An 18,700-nucleotide genomic window follows, 5' to 3' on the forward strand; every position below is an offset into this window, starting at 1 on the left:
ACTCCAGTTAGCTCAGGAGAACCGTTCTGCAGCCACAAAAAAAAAACAAATTACTGCAACATAGCCTTGAATGGGCTGCCTTGACTGAGTCTCTTGCCATGTTCAGGTTAAGAGAAGAGAAGATGTGAGACATTTCAATCTTTTTGGAAAGAGTTAATCTTCCTGCTCCTTGTTGCTTTTTTCCCCATTTCCAGCTATCAGCCTTGAAAGGGGGAGCCTTCAGCCAGGTGAGCTTTCTCCCCAGCCTGACAGAATCACTGCTGATTCCTGAGCAAACACTAACTCAGAGCTGGCACAGTGCATGGCAAGGAGCACACAAAGCTCTCCTGACAGCTTCACCCTGGGAAGCAGCAGCCCAGGGGCTGTCATCCTGGAGACTCATCCCTAGCTTATACACAGCCCTACCCATGCACATGCACACTATTCCAAACCTGCACCCCTTCTAATCCTGCAAATATTCCCAGGCTTTGATTAAAAAAAAAAAAAAAGAAAAAAAAAAAGGCCTGATTGGAACCAGAATCTGTTCTCCAGCAATAACTAAACAGAGGTTGCTACATTCTTGATTAACAGACTAAAGCATTTAACTGAACCCTCCCATGTTAATTAGAAGCATTGACATTGACTTCCAAATACTGCTCCTGTGTGCCAAGGCCAGCTGACAGTAATTTTCAACACATTACTGTACCAAATAAGGGCAAACAGCAGGGTACCTGGAGCCATAGCAATTTTCCCCTTCTCTTCCAAGATGGCCTTCCCATCAAAGGTAACAGCTGGCAGCATCCTCTGTTCAAACATGATCACATTGGATTTATCCAGGTTGAAGAAGCCATGGTCTACAAAGAACTCTTCTGTTGGCCCCAGTGTGAACTCACTAGTCATGATATACCTGGGTAGGAACAAGCGTAGAGCAAGGAAGAAGAAAAAGAAAAAAAAACTACAGATGGGACAGAGAAGGAAAGAAACCTTAGAGAATTAAATGAATGACAATACAGTAACTTATGGTATGTAGCTGATTAGTAGAGATCTCCTTGAAAGCTCATCCTGCAGTAAGGCTGTACAAAGTCTCATGAGCAATCCTTACCCACAGGTTTAGCTCCAGGCAAGACAGAAAAGCCTTTCCCTAAATACGAATAACATCTGGATATCCAAGTCAGCTCCAAAACAGAGTAAAGAACAGCACAAGAGATTCGTTCACCCCAAATTTCAAACTGAAAATAACCATTTAAAGAAGTATTGACCAGCAAAAGGTGTTGAGAATGAACCATGAATCTCCAGGAGCTCAAAGTATGCTAGTGCATCTTTTGTGCCAACACGAAGAGCAGCACAACTTGTTTTTAAGTTTCACTGTTTCCTCCTCTCCTTCTAGCTCCACCTTGCTTCTGTCTTTCCTTCCATTACCTTCTGTCTCCAACGCTGGCTAGAATCATAACAAGTCTTACAAGGAGTGGCTGAGGGAGCTGGGTTTGTCCAGCCTGGAGAAGAGGAAGCTCAGGGGCAACCTTATCGCTCTTTGTAAGTACATTAAAGGAGGCTGTAGCGAGGTGGGGGTTGGTCTGTTCTCCCACATGCCTGGTGACAGGATGAGGAGGAATGGGCTAAAGTTGCACCAGGGGTGTTTTAGGTTGGATATTAGGAAGGAATTATTTACTGAGAGGGTTGTGAGGCATTGGAATGGGCTGCCCAGGGAAGTGGTGGAGTCACCATCCCTGGAGGTCTTTAAGAGACGTTTAGATGTTGAACTTAGTGATATGGTTTAGTGTAGGACTTGTTAGTGTTAGGTCAGAGGTTGGACTCAATGATCCCTTCCAATCTAGACAATTCTGTGATTCTGTGATAAAATCATAAAATATCCTAAACTGAAAGGTATTCAGAAGAATTATCAAATCCAAGTTCTGGCTCTACACAGGACCACCCAAAAATGAAGCCATATGTCTGAGAGCACCGTCCAAGTGTTTCTGGAACTCCGTCACGCTCAATCCTGTGACCAGTTCTCTGGGGAGCCTGTTCTAGTGCCCAACCACCATCTCAACAAAGAACATTTTCCTAGCATCCAGCCTGAACCGCCTCTGCCACAGCAACATGCTGTTCCCTTGGGTCCTCTCGCTGTCACCAGAGAGAAGAGATCATAGAATCATAGAATGAGTTGGGTTGGAAGAGACCTTAAAGATCATCTTAATTCTAGCTCCTCTACAGAGAGATCTCCCACTAGAGCAGGTTGTTCAAAGCCCCATCCAACCTGTCCTTGAGCACTTCCAGGGATGGGACACCCACAATTTCACTGGGCAGCCTGTTCCAGTGCCTCACCGCCCTCATGGCAAAGAATTTGTTCCTAACATCTAACCTAAACCTACCCTCTTTTAGTTTAAAGCTATTATTCCTTGTTCTATCTCTACACTCCCTGAAAAAAGAGTCCCTCCACAGCTTTCCTGTAGCCCCCTTTAGGTACTGGAAGGCCTCTATAAGGTCTCCCTGGAGCCTTCTCTTCTCCAGGCTGAACCCCCAACTCCCTCAGCCCGTCTTCACAGGAGAGGTGCTCCAGCCCCTTGATCATCCTTGTGGCCCTCCTCTGGATTCCAACACGTCCATCTCCTTCTTGTGCTGGGGGCCTCAGGGCTGAACACGGTGCTCCAGGTGGAGTCTCACGAGAGCAGAGTGGAGGGGGAGAATCCCCTCCCTCACCCTGCTGGCCATGCTTCTTTTGATGCAGCCCAGGATGCAGTTGGCTTTCTGGGTCGCAACCACACATTACCAGCTTACATGTACGTTGAGCTTCTCATCCACCAGCACCTCTAGGTCCTTCTCCTCAGTACTGCTTTGAATCCATTCTCCACCCAGCCTGTATTAGTGCTTGGGATTGCCCCAGCCCAGGTGCAGGACCTTGCATTTGGTCTTGTTGAACTTCCTGAGGTTCACACACTCCCACCTCTCAAGTCTGTCCAGGTAGGTCCCTCTGGATGGCATCCCTTCCCTCCAGCATTGACCACACCACACAGCTTGGTGTCATCAGCAAACTTGCTGACGGTGCACTCAATTTCACTGTCCACATCGCCAACAAAGATGTTAAACAGCGCCAAACCCCGTACCGATCCCTAAGGAACATTGCTTATAACTGTCTTCCGCTTGGATATCAAACCATTGACCCCAATTCTTGAAGTGCAACCATCTAGCCAATTCCTTACCCAACAAGTGATCCACCCATCAAATCCATGTCTCTTCAGTTTGGAGATGAGGATGTCGTGTCAGACAGTGTCAGATACTTTGCACAAGTCCACATAGACAACACCAGTTGCTCTTTCCAGCTCTGCAACCCCATCGTATAAGGCCAGCAGATTTGTCAGGCATGACACATGTGGGACAGTGTCAAATATTTTGCACAAGTCCACATAGATGATATCAACGTCTGCCCCTCTGTTCCTGTCATGAGGAAGCTGTAGGCTGCTATCAGGCCTCCCCTCAGTCTTCTCTTCTCTAGGCTGAACAAACCACGTAACTTCAGCCGCTCCTCATATGTCTTGCCCTCTAAACCCTTCACCATCTTGGTAGCCCTCTTTTGGACATGCTGTTATAGCTTTATGTCCTTCTACTGTGGTGCCTAAAACCACAAATAGTACTCAGGGTGAGGCTGCACCAGCACAGAGTGGGACAAGCACTTCCCTCAACAAGCTAAGAGCCATCTTTACCATGTACCTGCGCAGCACTTCCTCATGTAATAGGTATATAGGGTCTTCTGGTCTTCTGTAAGCACACTAGGGTATCCATAGTTTGCACATGACAGCTTAGACCTCATATACACACTGATTTACATCTTTGCAGCACAGCAGAGCCTGGCCTCTGGGGTACAGTTGCAGCCAGCTGTCTCCTCAGCCCAAGGAAAATAAACTGTAAACATTATCATCAGATGTTGAATCCTTCTTTCCAACAGCACCTGGGATGAATGCATTTGCAATTCAGGTTATGTATACATGGCTTCAGAAAGAAGTACACAATCCAGACTTTAATTACTTTCAATCTCTGATTTGTAAAACAATGTGCCATCCTGAAGACCTGAGATATACATGCTCTTTTGTTCTTCCCAAACCCTGCCTCACACCAAACAGTGATTTCATAAAGGTATTTCTTTATATTCTAAGGATGAACACATAGCAAAAAATATTCCCAGAACCATGCTGCAGTGCCTTCCTCTCTCTCTTAACCACCACATCCCATAGAGAATTGATAATCTGCACCTTGCACAGAGCTTGGAGACTTTTGAAAGCTGGTAGCAACCAGCAGATAGGTAGACAGCTATAAACAATGACAGCACGAGGTAGCCTAAAAATGGAGCACGACAAGCATTTACTATTGTGGAAGGGAAGAGTTTTATGCTGTGGCTGAAGATGCACATAGAAGGTCTTGGAATGTGAGCACAGTGTCTCCATACAGGAATCTGAGAAAGTATGGCACAAACATATGACATCTCTCACAAACATTCTGAAACAGGCACTGAAAAGTGCTGTTTATTATGTTGTCAGGGACTGCACTTGAAAAGACACTTCAAGGGTAGTGCTCAGTTCCTCAGATCTGCAGACACAGGCCTGTCATTTCCCATCCCTGTACATCCCTCTGGATGGGATCACACACCCTGCAGAAGAAGATTCTCCCCTGACACGTCACTGCAAGGCACCTAGAACAGCACTTCCAGAAGACAATATAGGCAAGACTAGCATGCAAAGACCTCTGTACGGTAGGTCTGTGGCTCCAGGTCACCTACCAGGGGATGGCACACTTGCAGTGGTATCTCTGGCCAGCGAGCTGCTCCACTTTGCGGATTCTTTCTGCTTGGATCTGATATAATGTCTTCCCACTGGGCAATCCCACATTGTACATGCCCTTGGGATAGCTCACTCCCAGGCGTGTTCCCTGTCCTCCAGCCAGGAGCAGCACTGCCACTTTGTTCTGTGAGATCTGATGCAAACCTGAAAAGGAGAAAGAAGCCAAAGGAAACATAATCACAAAGACAGTCAACATTCTGTGCCCTTCTTCTGAGCCTTTCTACAGAGCTCAGGCAACAGCCAGAAGCTGACAGTCCAATGACCACTGCTGGCAGTTCAGAGAGAAATACGATGCTGCATGCAACATTAAAAAAAAAATTTAAAAAATCATTTCACCTCTCGCTGATAGATCCATTTCCTCATTTAAAGCAGCAGATGGTTTAACATTAAGAAACAACTGTGAATTGCAGCTTAGGATGTTCAAATTGGCCATTAGAATATAAATTAATTACTGGAAAGTGGTGCAGCACTGGAAAAGATACCCAGAGAGGTGGGGAACATCCATCCCTTGAGGTTTTCAAGAGTTAAAGATAGCTGACCTCACCTAGGGCTGGGTGTGGTTCTGTTCAAAGTAAGGGGGTCCTTCAACACCAACATTTCTACATCCCAAAGAAACAGTTTCATCATCTTCAGTAAAGCATGAAGATTTCTGGAAGCCACCTCAATCGACTACCTGTGCTTGTGTTCCAGCTTCTGTTTGCCTGCAGTGACTAATAGTAACACAGCAAATTTCGCAGAAGCCACAACTCCCACAATCTAATTAAAAACCATATCATTTCTCCTGACAAGCCAGAAATGTCCAGACTTTGGGGCACAATCATACAGCTCATTCACAGACTTTGTTCTCTGCTTTTTCTCAAACCATCACCACAGTAACCACTAGGCTCAAATCCAACAAAGTATTTACCTTAGGGGACACTTTACATTCCTCTGGCATACAGTGAGCTCTCGGACTGCCCAGGTCAAAAGCTACAGCTCTTCTGCTGTACAGTAGCAATCACAGCCTTTTGCAACCTAACTCAAGAAGTATCCTGCACGTTGCTGAGCCTGCCAATGCCCCCCACAGTACAGGAGCCCATGCTTCACCACAATCTCCAAGAAGAAGACAAACACTCACATTTTAACTTCAGCAGGAACTAAAAGATTCCTGATTTGGACTGATAGACACAAGGACCAAAAATACCAAATTAGAAGGAAACTAGGATTGTTTTTATGCTCACCTTTAAATAATTGTAATAATACTGTTGATTTCCCCATGCTTACAGGTTTCAGTCAGACTACAGCAGGAACACCATGTTTCTGCCTAAATACATGTACACTGTTTCCCAAAATGCTCATAATGCCTAGTTAGGCACAATGAAGGGAGCCAGTTACACAGCACTGCCATTGCTTTGCTGAAGGACAGGGCTTTGAATTCACAGGATCACAAAACGTTGGTTGGAAGGGACCTCTAAAGGCAGCCCAACCTCATGCTCCAGGTAAGATTAGAAGAGCTTTCTCGTAGGAAACCAGCACTGAGGGTCTTGGACTTGGGATTTCAAACTTTCAGGAGGTTCCTGAGTAGATGAGAAAGCTCAAATGGGTTTAAACTTAAAATTAAAAAGGCACAGATGACAGCACTGGATGAGCTGTCTGGTGAGACACTTAGCTCTACTAGCTCTACTACAGCAAAGCTCCAAAGTTTCAGTTTTGTAACTCTGATGAAATTAAAATAAACCCAATTTTATGCAACAAACCACAAACAACGGTTCTATTACAGAACTTCCTACTGCAAAAGACTTAACAAAGCACTGGTGTGGGGGTCTAAAGTATAAGTTATGCCACTACTATTTGCTAGAGTCCTTGGCACACCAGTTGCTGCTGAGTCCTTGGTTGCAGGTTCCAACCTGTAACACCGACTCTCGTTGCAGCCAGGACACAGGGCTAATGTCTGGTTCATTTACAGACACAGGTCTCCATGTGGGCCCAGCGAGGCCCTCTCCAGCACACAGCACCATGGAGTGCCATGGGAAGGACCTGAGAGAATGGGCTGCAAGACAATGCTTCCAGGGTGGTGGCTGCCTCTCCACTGGCACCCTGTGCTAACGGTGTCCTCCGAGGAGAAGAGAAGCAGCAAATTCAAGTACAAGACAAGCTGCAGAAGGGAAGCATCAGCAAGAGGATTGAGAAGTTTTGTACACAATCCTTGGTTGGTGCAGTGCTACAGCTCGGGGAAACAAAAACCTCCGGAAAAGCTTCTTTCCTCCTAGTCCCCTCTCTCACTTCCCTTCTCCCTCTGCTCACCTCCCCATATAGACATGCACCCAAACTGACAGCCACTTCAGCACTTGGCTAACTGTCGGTATTCAACTCCCAGCCAGCCTTTGTGTTCGCAAGACTGCCAGAATCTGGCCCACCATCATCTTTACTTGTTCCTGTGCCTTGGAGGAAAAGCCCCAGCATGAGAGATTCCTCACACAGCCCCTGTTGTATGAGGCAAACCTACAAAACAACTTGCAGGGATGGAATGGTGAGCAATTAAATGCCTGTTGAAGGGTCAGCAGCAATGACTAAGTTACCAATGGGGGAGAGAAAGGAAAAGCAACTGTGGTTAGAAACCAAAGTTAAACTCTTCAGTATGAGTCACTGTTGTGGCAGCCACCCCCTTTTCTGATGCAGGGAACAGAGAGGAAAGTCACAGCTGTAAATGAAGCAGTGAGTGTTACCAATTGCACACATTCTGCTTATTGCCCTCCCCTGCTTTATCTCAGGAAAAACAACAATTATAGTCTTGCCAAGTTCAGGCAGCACAGTATCTGATTCACTACGCAAGGAAAAGCCTCCCCCCTGGTCAATTTATCCATAAACAGATTTAATCTTGGCTTCTCCACACTAACAATAAGCCTCTCATGAAACAAGACAAATAGCAGCATCTGAGCAAAGAAAATCACTCAGCCATTAGCACTGGCAAAAGCAGACTTGCTATCACTCCCACGATCAAGAGCCACTGTGAATGAGTCGTTCTCCAATGATTCCCAGACACATTAAAAATCCACAGCAGATGGTCATGGGCCCAGACACCCAACAATGCAAAAGGCATCACCATGCCACAGTCACCCATGACCACACAAGTGCCACTGAAAAACAGAACAAGACCTTTACAGGGCCTGTACACCCAGCGAGCACATCCTACTGAACCTAGCAGAGGGAGAACGTGAAATATATACATCACCATCCAGTTGGCTCCAGCTACTTGCTTCTCTGGATGCAACCAAGTACCTGACTTGTTCATAGCTGCACCAGTTGTGACACATCAGTGCCCCACTGTACTCGTTTGGAAGGTCAGTTATGAGTCACTGGACAGGTGCAGGTTCATACCAGACCAACCTTGAAACCTCTTCCCTATGTTCCAAATCCAAGTATTCATTAGTGTTCATCCTTACAGAAGCTGAAAGCAAGGACAGGTAGCCTGGGAGGAATACTGAAAAACAGTCCAAGCAGGCAAGGATCAGGTTAGGAAAGCTAAAGCCCTGATAGAATTAGATCTGGCCAGGATGCCAAGGGCAACCAGAAAGGCTTCAACAGGTACATCGTTGATAAAAGGAAGACTAGGGAAAATGTGGGCCTTCTCCTGAAGGAAATGGGAGAACTGGTTACCTAGGATATGGAGAAGAACGAGGTACTCCGCAACTCTTTTTTCTCAGTCTTCACTGGCAAGTGCTCTAACCACACCACTCAAGTTGCAGAAGACAAAGGCAGGGGCTGAGAAAATTAAGAACTGCCCAATGTAGGAGATGATCAGGTTCAAGACCAGCTAAGGAACCTAAAGGTGCACAAGTCCATGGAATCTGAGGAGATGTACCTAACAGTCCTGAGGGAACTGGCAGATGAACCTGGTAAGGCACTATCCATCATATTTGAGAAGTTGAGGCAGTCCAGTGTTCCCATGGTCTGGAAAAGAGGAAACACAACCCCCACTTTTATAAATGGAAAAAAGGAAGACCTGGGGAACTACAGGCCAGTCATTCTTACCACTATGCCAGGCAGGATCATGGAGCAGATCCTTCTGGAAATTATGATTAGGAACATGGAAAATAAGGTGATTGGTGACAGCCAACATGGCTTCACTAAAGGCAAATCATGCCTGACAAATCTGTTGGCATTCTACGATGGGGTTACAGAGCTGGTGGAAAAGGAAAGAGCAACTGGTGTTGTCTATGTGGACTTGTGCAAACTATCTGACACCGTCCAACATGATATCCGTATTTCCAAACAGAATGTGTGCTTGCAACCCAGAAAGCCAACTGCATCCTGGGCTGCATCAAAAGAAGCATGGCCAGCAGGGTGAGGGAGGGGATTCTCCCCCTCCACTCTGCTCTCGTGAGACTCCACCTGGAGCACCGTGTTCAGCCCTGAGGCCCCCAGCACAAGAAGGAGATGGACGTGTTGGAATCCAGAGGAGGGCCACAAGGATGATCAAGGGGCTGGAGCACCTCTCCTGTGAAGACGGGCTGAGGGAGTTGGGGGTTCAGCCTGGAGAAGAGAAGGCTCCAGGGAGACCTTATAGAGGCCTTCCAGTACCTAAAGGGGGCTACAGGAAAGCTGTGGAGGGACTCTTTTTTCAGGGAGTGTAGAGATAGAACAAGGAATAATAGCTTTAAACTAAAAGAGGGTAGGTTTAGGTTAGATGTTAGGAACAAATTCTTTGCCATGAGGGTGGTGAGGCACTGGAACAGGCTGCCCAGTGAAATTGTGGGTGTCCCATCCCTGGAAGTGCTCAAGGACAGGTTGGATGGGGCTTTGAACAACCTGCTCTAGTGGGAGGTGTTCCTGCTCATGGCAGGAGGGGTGGAACTAGATGGTCTTTAAGTTCCCTTCCAAGGTGAACCATTCTGTGATTCTATGATTATCTAAGCCTTGTGTTACTGCAGGGCTAGTGCAGATGGAACTTCTCCATTTGGCCTCATATATGTGAGCAGGACAGCCCTGAAGTGCCTGGTATCTGGCTCCTTCCACTGAACTTCACTCAGAAGTTTCCAGTGGAGGAAAAAAAAAACACGAGGGAAAAACTTACAGGGAAAAGTATAATCTAAAAAAGTTCCCATGAGACACTTCTGAACCAGTTTTGTTTCAAAAGGATAATAAAATAATTTTAAAATCCCTAAATAATTCAGAACTGAAGTTGGCTGAGCTGAAGTATTTCATACTGATTTAAAACAAAGCTGCCTGAAGACTGAAATCAGCACTTGCTGGTCTGAGTTGAACTCCAAAGCAACACATCCAATATTATGATTCATCCACTAATCAACATCCATCACTTACCCAGCTCCGTCCTTGCAGCATTACCTGCTCCTGTAACAGCATCTATCAAGCTCACGCATACACATGCACACTCCGGTCCTGACACAAAAAGGCCACATCACCTCCTCCTAAGTGCCACTTGTCTCAAATGATAGGTTTAAGCATAGTAACAGACTGCAAACAGCGGGCATCTTTCATATGAAGCCTAGCATTAACCATGAGGGCCCATTTTGTCAAGCAACATCCATCAGCAGTAGCTGCAATCCCTGGCCACGACTCAAAGGTACCAGTGCACCACTTCACTTAAATCAAGATGCCTCAGATAAGATGCATTTCATCTAAGTTTTCCACACAGTGACTAGAGGACGGAAACTGCCTAATGGTTATTGAGCCTCTCGCACTGACCTCCCCAGTGTGGCCTTGCTGCATGGAATGCAGGCAGAACTCTGAAACTCAGACCTAAACAGGATGAACCCCACTCCAAAGCAATGCCACTAATAAAATCAACAGTTCCATTTTCTTTTTCACTTCCCAGAGTCCAGTAGACTGACTAGGCAGACAACCCAGGACTCCTAGCAGGTGGGCACACTGTAGGACTTGCTGAAACCATCACTGCTCCTACCACTGCCATGAGAAATTCTGCCCTCCTTTCCAGCAGAAGCAGGGTCACTGTACTCCTAGAAGAGGTCCAACAGCTTCTAGGGCTGTATGAACAGCCCTCCCTGATGGCAAGCATGTCAGGATGGGACAGATCTTCCCATCATTTATGGCATTCACAGTATTTATAGTGCAACCCTATAACTACTGGAGAGTTTTTCAAGTTCCCGATTTTAGGTTGCCATGAAAATAAATATCCCCCGAAAGTTTAGTAAGTACTTCGGCTCTCACTACCTAGCTGCAAAAATACTAGCATTCATAACAATAACAACAACAAAAACATAGTAACTGACATATCTTGCTGCATATTCCTGCAGGAAAGGGAAATATTTATCACACTTAAAAAAAAATAAATAGTAACTCCAGCTTATCTTCTGCAGCACATGAAATACCAGAAGCTGAACCAAACAAAAAAAAAGGAAGATGCACTGGCTGACAGATATCTGCAGTAAGTCATAGTTTGCATATAAAGCAAAAACAAAAATAGATTTTGCAGGAAGAACAGATTGATCTTGCAAGAACAGATTGAATTCTCCTGCTGAACAGATGCATCAGCCTGATTATAACAACAGTCAGCAAGAAAAGAATAAATCAGGAAAAAAAAAAATCTACAGAGTAGTCAGATAACCAGAGCAGCTCATCAGAGCCTCATGAAATGGCAGCTATACTGTGGCCCATGCCCTAGACTAGAATTTTATTAATAAAACATTTACTAAATCTAAAAGTGTCTGTACTTGACTTATATCATCATCCATAAGGCTGCCTAGAACAAACTTCATGTTTGTGTTTAAGATCCAGGAAGCAAGTCTGTCTGAGCTAAGTTTTATCATCTCAGAGATAGTAACAGATCCTTTTTTTTTCTTTTTTAACAGTTTAAAAATATCTTGGATGTTCCCAAGAATAACTTCTGAGTTGCTTGGCTCTTTTAACAAACTTTTTAATCACAAAAGTGGGAAGGGGAAAGGACAAAAAATTAATTTCAGCTGTTCAGTCTTTATTTGAAGATGACAAGCTTGCTGCACATGGGAGCTTCTGGGAATTCAGATGCCCGTTCACAAAGCACAGATGAGCTCAGTTTAGGGGTGATAGCAATCCCCTGAAGCAAATGGTAACATCACAGACACGCAACCTCTGGGAGATCCAGCAACAAGCTGAGATGTCTAGAAAGGCATGCATGAGGGCCTGATCAGAACCAGAGTATGTTCTGCTCATGTCCCAGCTCAACACCAGGAGCAGTTCACTTTAAAGAAAAAACCCTTTGGAGCCTCAGTCCTCCCAGGGATACACAAACCCAGGAAATCCTGTGCCATACCACTAGCTCCCCCAGGGAACACTGAATTGGGGGTCATCAGTGCTCCCTGGGGAGAGGTAACTTCTGCACACCAGTCTCCCATTGCAATGCTGCTGGGGTTCAGCACTACAAAGTCTCACTCCCAGGGAATAAAACTGAGGGCTGATTCTCACCTGTAGCATTAAACTGGATCATAAAAACAAAGTAAAGTGAAATTTAAGAACTGCATCCCCCTCTCCTGGTAGAAATCAGAAGTGGTCTCTACACAAGATGGGTATCAGGGCAATCTGGATTTTAGGGTCAAGTGACGTTTGCATTGTTCCCGTCACAGAGGGCCTTCTGAATTCTTTCTCTGGCAAGAACTGCTTACAGGAAGCAAGGTCAATCCCACAGAGTTTGCCTTGTTTACTGCTGACTGTGGCACGAGTCAGACATACCAGCACCTCTCTGAATCGCAGCTGAAGACAAAGGACCTAGCTGTCCAGTTTACTGAAGTTGTTTAACTGTGCAGCCCTAACCTAGATCATCTGACCCTAAAATTCATGCATTTCCTCCTCAAAGCAACATCCTCAAGCCTGAGGAAGCAAGCACCACCCTAGCAGCTCCACTCCCAAATCCAACCAGGCATTCCTGGGTGGCTGTTCCCACTCTGCTCAGCTCACTGAAGCTCTATGCAGTATCACAGAATCACAGAATTTCTAGGTTGGAAGAGACCTCCAAGATCACCCAGTCCAACTTCTGTCCTAACACCAACGAGTCGTCCACTAAACTGTATCACTAAGCTCTACATCTAAACGTCTCTTAAAGACCTCCAGGGATGGTGACTCCACCACTTCCCTAGGCAGCCCATTCCAATGCCTCACAACCTTCTCGGTAAAGAAGTTCTTCCTAATATCCAACCTAAAGCTCCCCTGGTGCAACTTTAGCCTGTTCCCCCTCGTCCTCTCACCAGGCATGTGGGAGAACAGACCAACCCCCACCTCACTACAGCCTCCTTTAATGTATCGTAAAGAGTGATAAGGTCGCCCCTGAGCCTCCTCTTCTCCAGGCTAAACAAACCCAGCTCCCTCAGACGCTCCTCGTAAGACTTATTCTCCAGACCCCTCACCAGCTTCATCACCCTTCTCTGGACTCGCTCGAGCACCTCCATGTCCTTCTTGTAGTGAGGGGCCCAAAACTGAACACAGTACTCAAGGTGCGGCCTCACCAGAGCCAAGTACAGGGGGACAATCACTTCCCTAGACCTGCTGGCCACACTGCTTCTTATGCAAGCCAGGATGCTGTTGGCCTTCTTGGCCACCTGAGCACACTGCTGGCTCATATTCAGCCGACTATCAACCATCACTCCCAGGTCCTTCTCTGCCTGGCAGCTTTCCAACCACTCATCTCCCAGCCTGTAGCTCTGCTTGGGGTTATTGCACCCCAGGTGGAGGACCCGGCACTTGGCCTTGTTGAACTTCATACAGTTGACCTCAGCCCATCGGTCCAGCCTATCCAGATCCTCCTGCAGAGCCTTCCTACCCTTGGGCAGATCGACACATGCACCTAACTTGGTGTCATCTGCAAACTTACTGAGGGTGCACTCGATCCATTCATCCAGATCATCAATAAAGATATTAAAGAGGACTGGCCCCAGTACCAAGCCCTGGGGAACGCCACTAGTGATCGGCCTCCAACTGGATTTGACTCCATTTACCACGATTCTTTGGGCCCAGCTATCCAGCCAGTTTTTAACCCAACGAAGCGTATGCCAGTCCAAGCCACAAGCAGCCAGTTTCTTGAGAATGTTGTGGGAAACGGTGTCAAAAGCCTTACTGAAGTCAGTAGAAAGGCTTGGTGGGAGATGTGAGCAACGTTGCTGGAAAGCCTGGTTGGACACAAATACTTGCCTCCACTGTCATGAGAACCTACCTCTTCACTAACCAGAAACTAGCCCTAGACAATGGGCTGTGGTTAGGCCTAGCCCCAGTTTGCTGCACAAGTTTGCTGAAAGCCGTTGTGGAAGGTGATGAACCCAGACCAGCCAAGACTCCAGCAGTGCAGGGATGATGCTCACATTGCATTAAACCAGACACCCAGCTGCTCAGGCCAGCAGGCCACCACAGCCTCACCACCACGAGACAGGACCAGGCACACATGTCCCATGTCACCAATGTTAATCTGTTCAAGGACCAGAGCAAGTGGCAGGCTGGCCATGATCCTCTACCTACAAGCGGAGAAGCCACCCTGAGCATCTTCAGCAAAAATGCCCTGACAGACATTTCCTCATGCTCCCTCCTTCACCACTCAGCCCCATCTGTGAAGTCTGACACATCTGAAAAGCTCTTCTGTTCTATAATTGTGTCACTTCTATGCTTGCTGTTTTGATTTTGTTTGGAAATTTTTACTCCTCTGCCCACACATCCTCACCTCTTTACTGGCAGATCTAGGTCAAGACTGTGCAGACATTTGCCACACTTTAGGATTTTACTCTGGCCACAGCTGTTTTTTCTCTTGCTTTCTTTCAATTTTATATATATTTGCTTATTTAACAGTGATGTTTTATTTTATAAAGAAGCAGAGAGAGGCCACCGTACCTTTGAAAAGAAACAGAATAGAGCGCACACTTTGAAAAAAAGCACAGTGTTTCTGTGTAATACACATATGATGGGGAACTGGGGAGCACAGCACCCCACTCCACACAGCCTAGGTCTAGATACCACCTCTCCCATCAACCCCACCTTTCAAACACTCACAAGGTGACCAAGGAAAGCTGCCAGTATCTACCAGGCTCCAAAAAATGAGGAAGGTGGTTTGACACCATATAGAGTCCCCAACAGCTCGCTGGGTATGCACACGGGCCAGCTGGATCAGCCTAGCCATCCATGTGAAGTCTGCTGTGCGGGTGAAGGCCTGCCTCAGGCTCATCAGCCATGGAGGGATGATGCAGGAACTGCAACGCGTGTGAAGTCAGGGGATGCTTTGATAGCAGAGCTGTCCCCCCAAGAGCACTCTTCCAATGTGTTTCCCCATCCACCTGCCTTGTCTGAACAGATATTTTCCTTTCTTGGGCTTCCCCTATTGCTACCCACTTCTCTGCTCAGATCTCATCTTCTTCCTGTACTACAGTGACGCAGTTTAAAGATCACTCTGCCCCAGCCTCTGCTGTAACACAAGACCAACTTCATGCCAGCAAGATGCCCATGAGACCACACGCATGCCTGGGTGCAACTTCCCAATTAAGCTGCAACACAGACTCTTCTCCCACCTATCTCCAGGGACTTCACATCTTCCTACGAGACGCAGTGCTATTCCATGTCTTGCCCACCACATGGCTCTCCAGCCACTGCTGCTGTGTTGAACAGCTAGAAATTAAAGTTAAACATGCAGGCCCCAAATGCCTCAACAGCTTTTGCCAGGGATCTGACTGCCTGTGTTCAGGACTGGGTCCAACAAGGTAGTCTCAACTCCAAACCAGAGTCCCCACACTGTCATGGAGGTCATTGCCCTACCTGCCCCGACATCATGCTTGGCTGCCACTCTTCTTTCCCCTGCTGCTGACACCACACACCATGGCAACAACCCGCTGGTATAAAATGCAGTGCCATCATCCAGGCTGCCGGATGTCACCCCAACCACGATGCTGCAGGACACTGCTCTCTGCCCTGGGGATCCCACTGGCAACAGTCCTAAGCTCTCCATCAGCCATTTCCAGGGTGCTACAGGGAGGCAGCTGTCCTCCCAAACATGCCATGTTATGCAGCCCTTCCTGACATTACCAGGAAGACAAGCCAGCCTCACACAAGGAGTGTGACAGCCCACGGCTAGATCCAGTCAGTTTGGGAGATTTCCACAGGCACCACACCACACTCTGGTTTTAAGATAAAACCCTCTCTGTTTTTGGCCTTCAGTTGTGCAAGTGGTGTGCTCATGAATCTTATGACACCCCAAACAGCCGACCTCAAACACCTTTGCTTCCTGCCAGCCTCAGCAGCATCTGTGGACTCCACAAACTAATGAAAAAGTAGAGGTTTTAGAGAGAACGTTTTTCCACGGGGACGAGCAAGCAGCTCACTGCAGTCACTCCAGGCTCTGCAACCGCAGAAACGCTCTGCCGTCCTCCCCCGTGCTGCGCCCCAGCCTCCCGCCAGCATCGCGGCGGCCGCAGCGCTGCACCGAGGGAGGCACTGCCCGGCCCGCAGCAGCGGGAGGCGCCTCCGGGCCAAGTCCCCTCAGCAAAGGGCGGGGGCCTGCGCGGCCGGGCTGGCGGCAGGGGTCCCGCCGGGGCCGGCCGGGCCGGCGGCGAGGGCCCAGCCCCGCGCTCGGGGTGAGGCAAGGGGGCAGCGACCCCGCCCCGCGCCGCTCACCTTCCGCCTCCCAGCGCTCCAGCGCGGCGGGGCCGCTGCGGCGGGCGCCGCCCAGCAGCTCGGCGGGCAGCGGCTCCATCCGGCCGTCCAGGAGTTCCAGCGGTCCCGGCTGGCGGGCGGAGGCCGCCGCGAGCCGACAGTGCTCGCCCAAGCCGGGCGGAAGCGCCGCCAGCAGCGCCCCGCGCTGCGCCGGGCCCAGCTGGGCCCAGAAGCGCAGCAGGTGGTCCTGCCCGGCCCGCGCCAGCCGCGCCCGCACCTCCTCGGGCGGCCCCATCCCGCCGCAGCCGCCCAGCCTCTGCCCCCCGGCGGCGGGGCGGAGCGGGGCCGGGCCTGCCCCAGTCCCGCCGCCGCTCCGCCCCGGGCGACTCTCGTTCCCGACGCCCCGTCCTGCGCCCCGGCGGGGCTTACTCTCCGGCTTTTTTCCCGTTTCCTCTGCCCTGCGAGGCTGGCTGCGTTCGGCCAGCAGCCCTTCCCATCCCTCCTCAGGCCAGCGTTGCCCGGGCTCTGCAGGCGCCCGCCGGCCTAGAATACACTTCTGCAGTGCTTTGTGCATACTGAAGTGCTTTGGCTGCTCAGATATATCTGATGGGGATACCGGAGGTGCTCGTACTGGGAACTTCATATTTAAGAAACTCAGAAGGATTACATCCACTTTTGCGTCAGAAAACTCGTGGAGTTAATTTCAGCACAGCATGCAGCTGGGTGGGTCCTGTGCCATCCAGCTGTGATGCTTGTCAGGGATCAGATTCCCCCAGCTCCCAAGTGCGCTGCCTGATCAGACACTGAACCAGCAGTGAGGAAATGCTGAGACAGAGAAACGCAAAGAAGGCTGAGCCAGTCATGAGGTGTCAGATGACACACAGTGAGGTGTAGATATGGATGCTTAGGGACATGGTTTAGTGGTAGACTTGGCACTGACAGGTTAACGGTTGGATTTGATGATCTCAGAGGTCTTTTCCAACCTAAATGATTCTGTGATTTTATGAGGTGGCTTCTTCTGCCATGCACAGTTGGGCCACAGGCTGCCAACAAAGAGGGCAACACAATGCCCTAAACTCCTGTCCTCAAAACCCCACTGCTCTCGCTGTTGGGCAACCTGGTCACAAACATCCTCTTGCAGCCATCAGCCTGTCTCTGTAGCTGGGCAGAACAAGACCAGAAGACAGCTGTTTGGATGGACATGGCTACCTCCCTCTGTGTGGCTGGAGCTGGGGAGCTGGACCCCATCTGGATGAGACAACCAGGTTAGGAAGAAGCCCTGCTAGTTGTCATACCTTCTGCTTCACAGTCTGTTTTCCTACAATGTCTCAGTGGAGGACTCAACAGAACTACTATGTGGACATGGGCCTAGGGTTTTAAAAACTCCTAGCTCTGATCCCTGCTGCTCCCATTTACACAAATCTCTTCCTGCTGTGGTTGTATTCACTGTCTGCCTGGTATGTGAATGGGTGTAGTCTCTAGGTCCTTCCACACACGTGGTACGTGCTTAACCACTGACCCTTACAAACACATAGTTATCAGAAAAGGCTTTCTCAGATACAACTTTTGAATTCCACCCTGTGTTTTTTTTCCTGCAGAACTTGGTGCAGCCCTTGCTGCAAAGGCTTGGAGAAACCCCAGCACACAGCCATGACATACCAGACAGGACAACCTGAGAAAGCAGGATGTAGGTAAGACTGGGCCAAACAAAATGCAAACATGCACAAGGAACAGGAAATTCATTGTCAAAAAAAGCTCCAGCAACCCTAAAGAAGAGAGAAGTCTTCTGCTTCACAATACTTCATGTGATAACAGCAGTGGGTTAGGATAGTGTATCTTACTGGAAAGCTTCTTACAGAGATTCTAATTTTTAGGACTTTGCTTCAATAGGTAAGCATCCACAAATGTGTCCTCTAAAAAAAAAAAAAATGTGACAGACCATGCAGGAACATTTTAGCTGCCAGCTCAGGCCCTGGTTCCCAAACTAGCCATAGTAGGAGCCAGTGGAAATACAAATTCTTGCTCTGCTGACCTAGGCATGTTACAGACTAAGAAGATACACTCCTCTGCCCCCCAGGTGCTTGTTTTAGCTCCTCACCCACTGTCTCTCAGCCGTTGTGACAGCCTGAGAGCTGCCAGCCAGCGGCCAGACTTCCTGCTCACAGGGCCTCCAAGGGAAAAAACAGTCTGATGGAAAGAAAAGCAACTTAATGGGAAGTACCTGCCCCCCTCCAAAGCAAACAAACCATGTCCTCAAAGAGGTCCAGTAAGCAGGAAGATTGAAATGATGGCATCTCAGCACTGGTAAGAGCAAACAAGACAACCCTCCCCACAAG

General features: G+C 48.3%; 1 protein-coding gene across 1 annotated transcript in view; it reads right to left on the reverse strand.

The window, feature by feature from the left end:
* The window catches only part of UAP1L1 (UDP-N-acetylglucosamine pyrophosphorylase 1 like 1), a gene marked incomplete at its 5' end in the record, with an annotated part of 29,430 nt that extends 12,771 nt beyond the window's left edge, over nt 1–16,659 (reverse strand). The window contains 3 exons of the mRNA XM_084299004.1: nt 711–886; nt 4,751–4,955; nt 16,386–16,659. Coding sequence (XP_084155130.1) covers nt 711–886; nt 4,751–4,955; nt 16,386–16,659 — 655 coding nt within the window. The remainder of the gene's footprint in view (nt 1–710; nt 887–4,750; nt 4,956–16,385) is intronic.
* Between the last annotated feature and the right edge of the window lie 2,041 nt (nt 16,660–18,700).

This window comes from Netta rufina, assembly GCF_964035555.1.
Source record: "Netta rufina genome assembly, chromosome: 20".
NCBI lineage: Eukaryota > Metazoa > Chordata > Aves > Anseriformes > Anatidae > Netta > Netta rufina.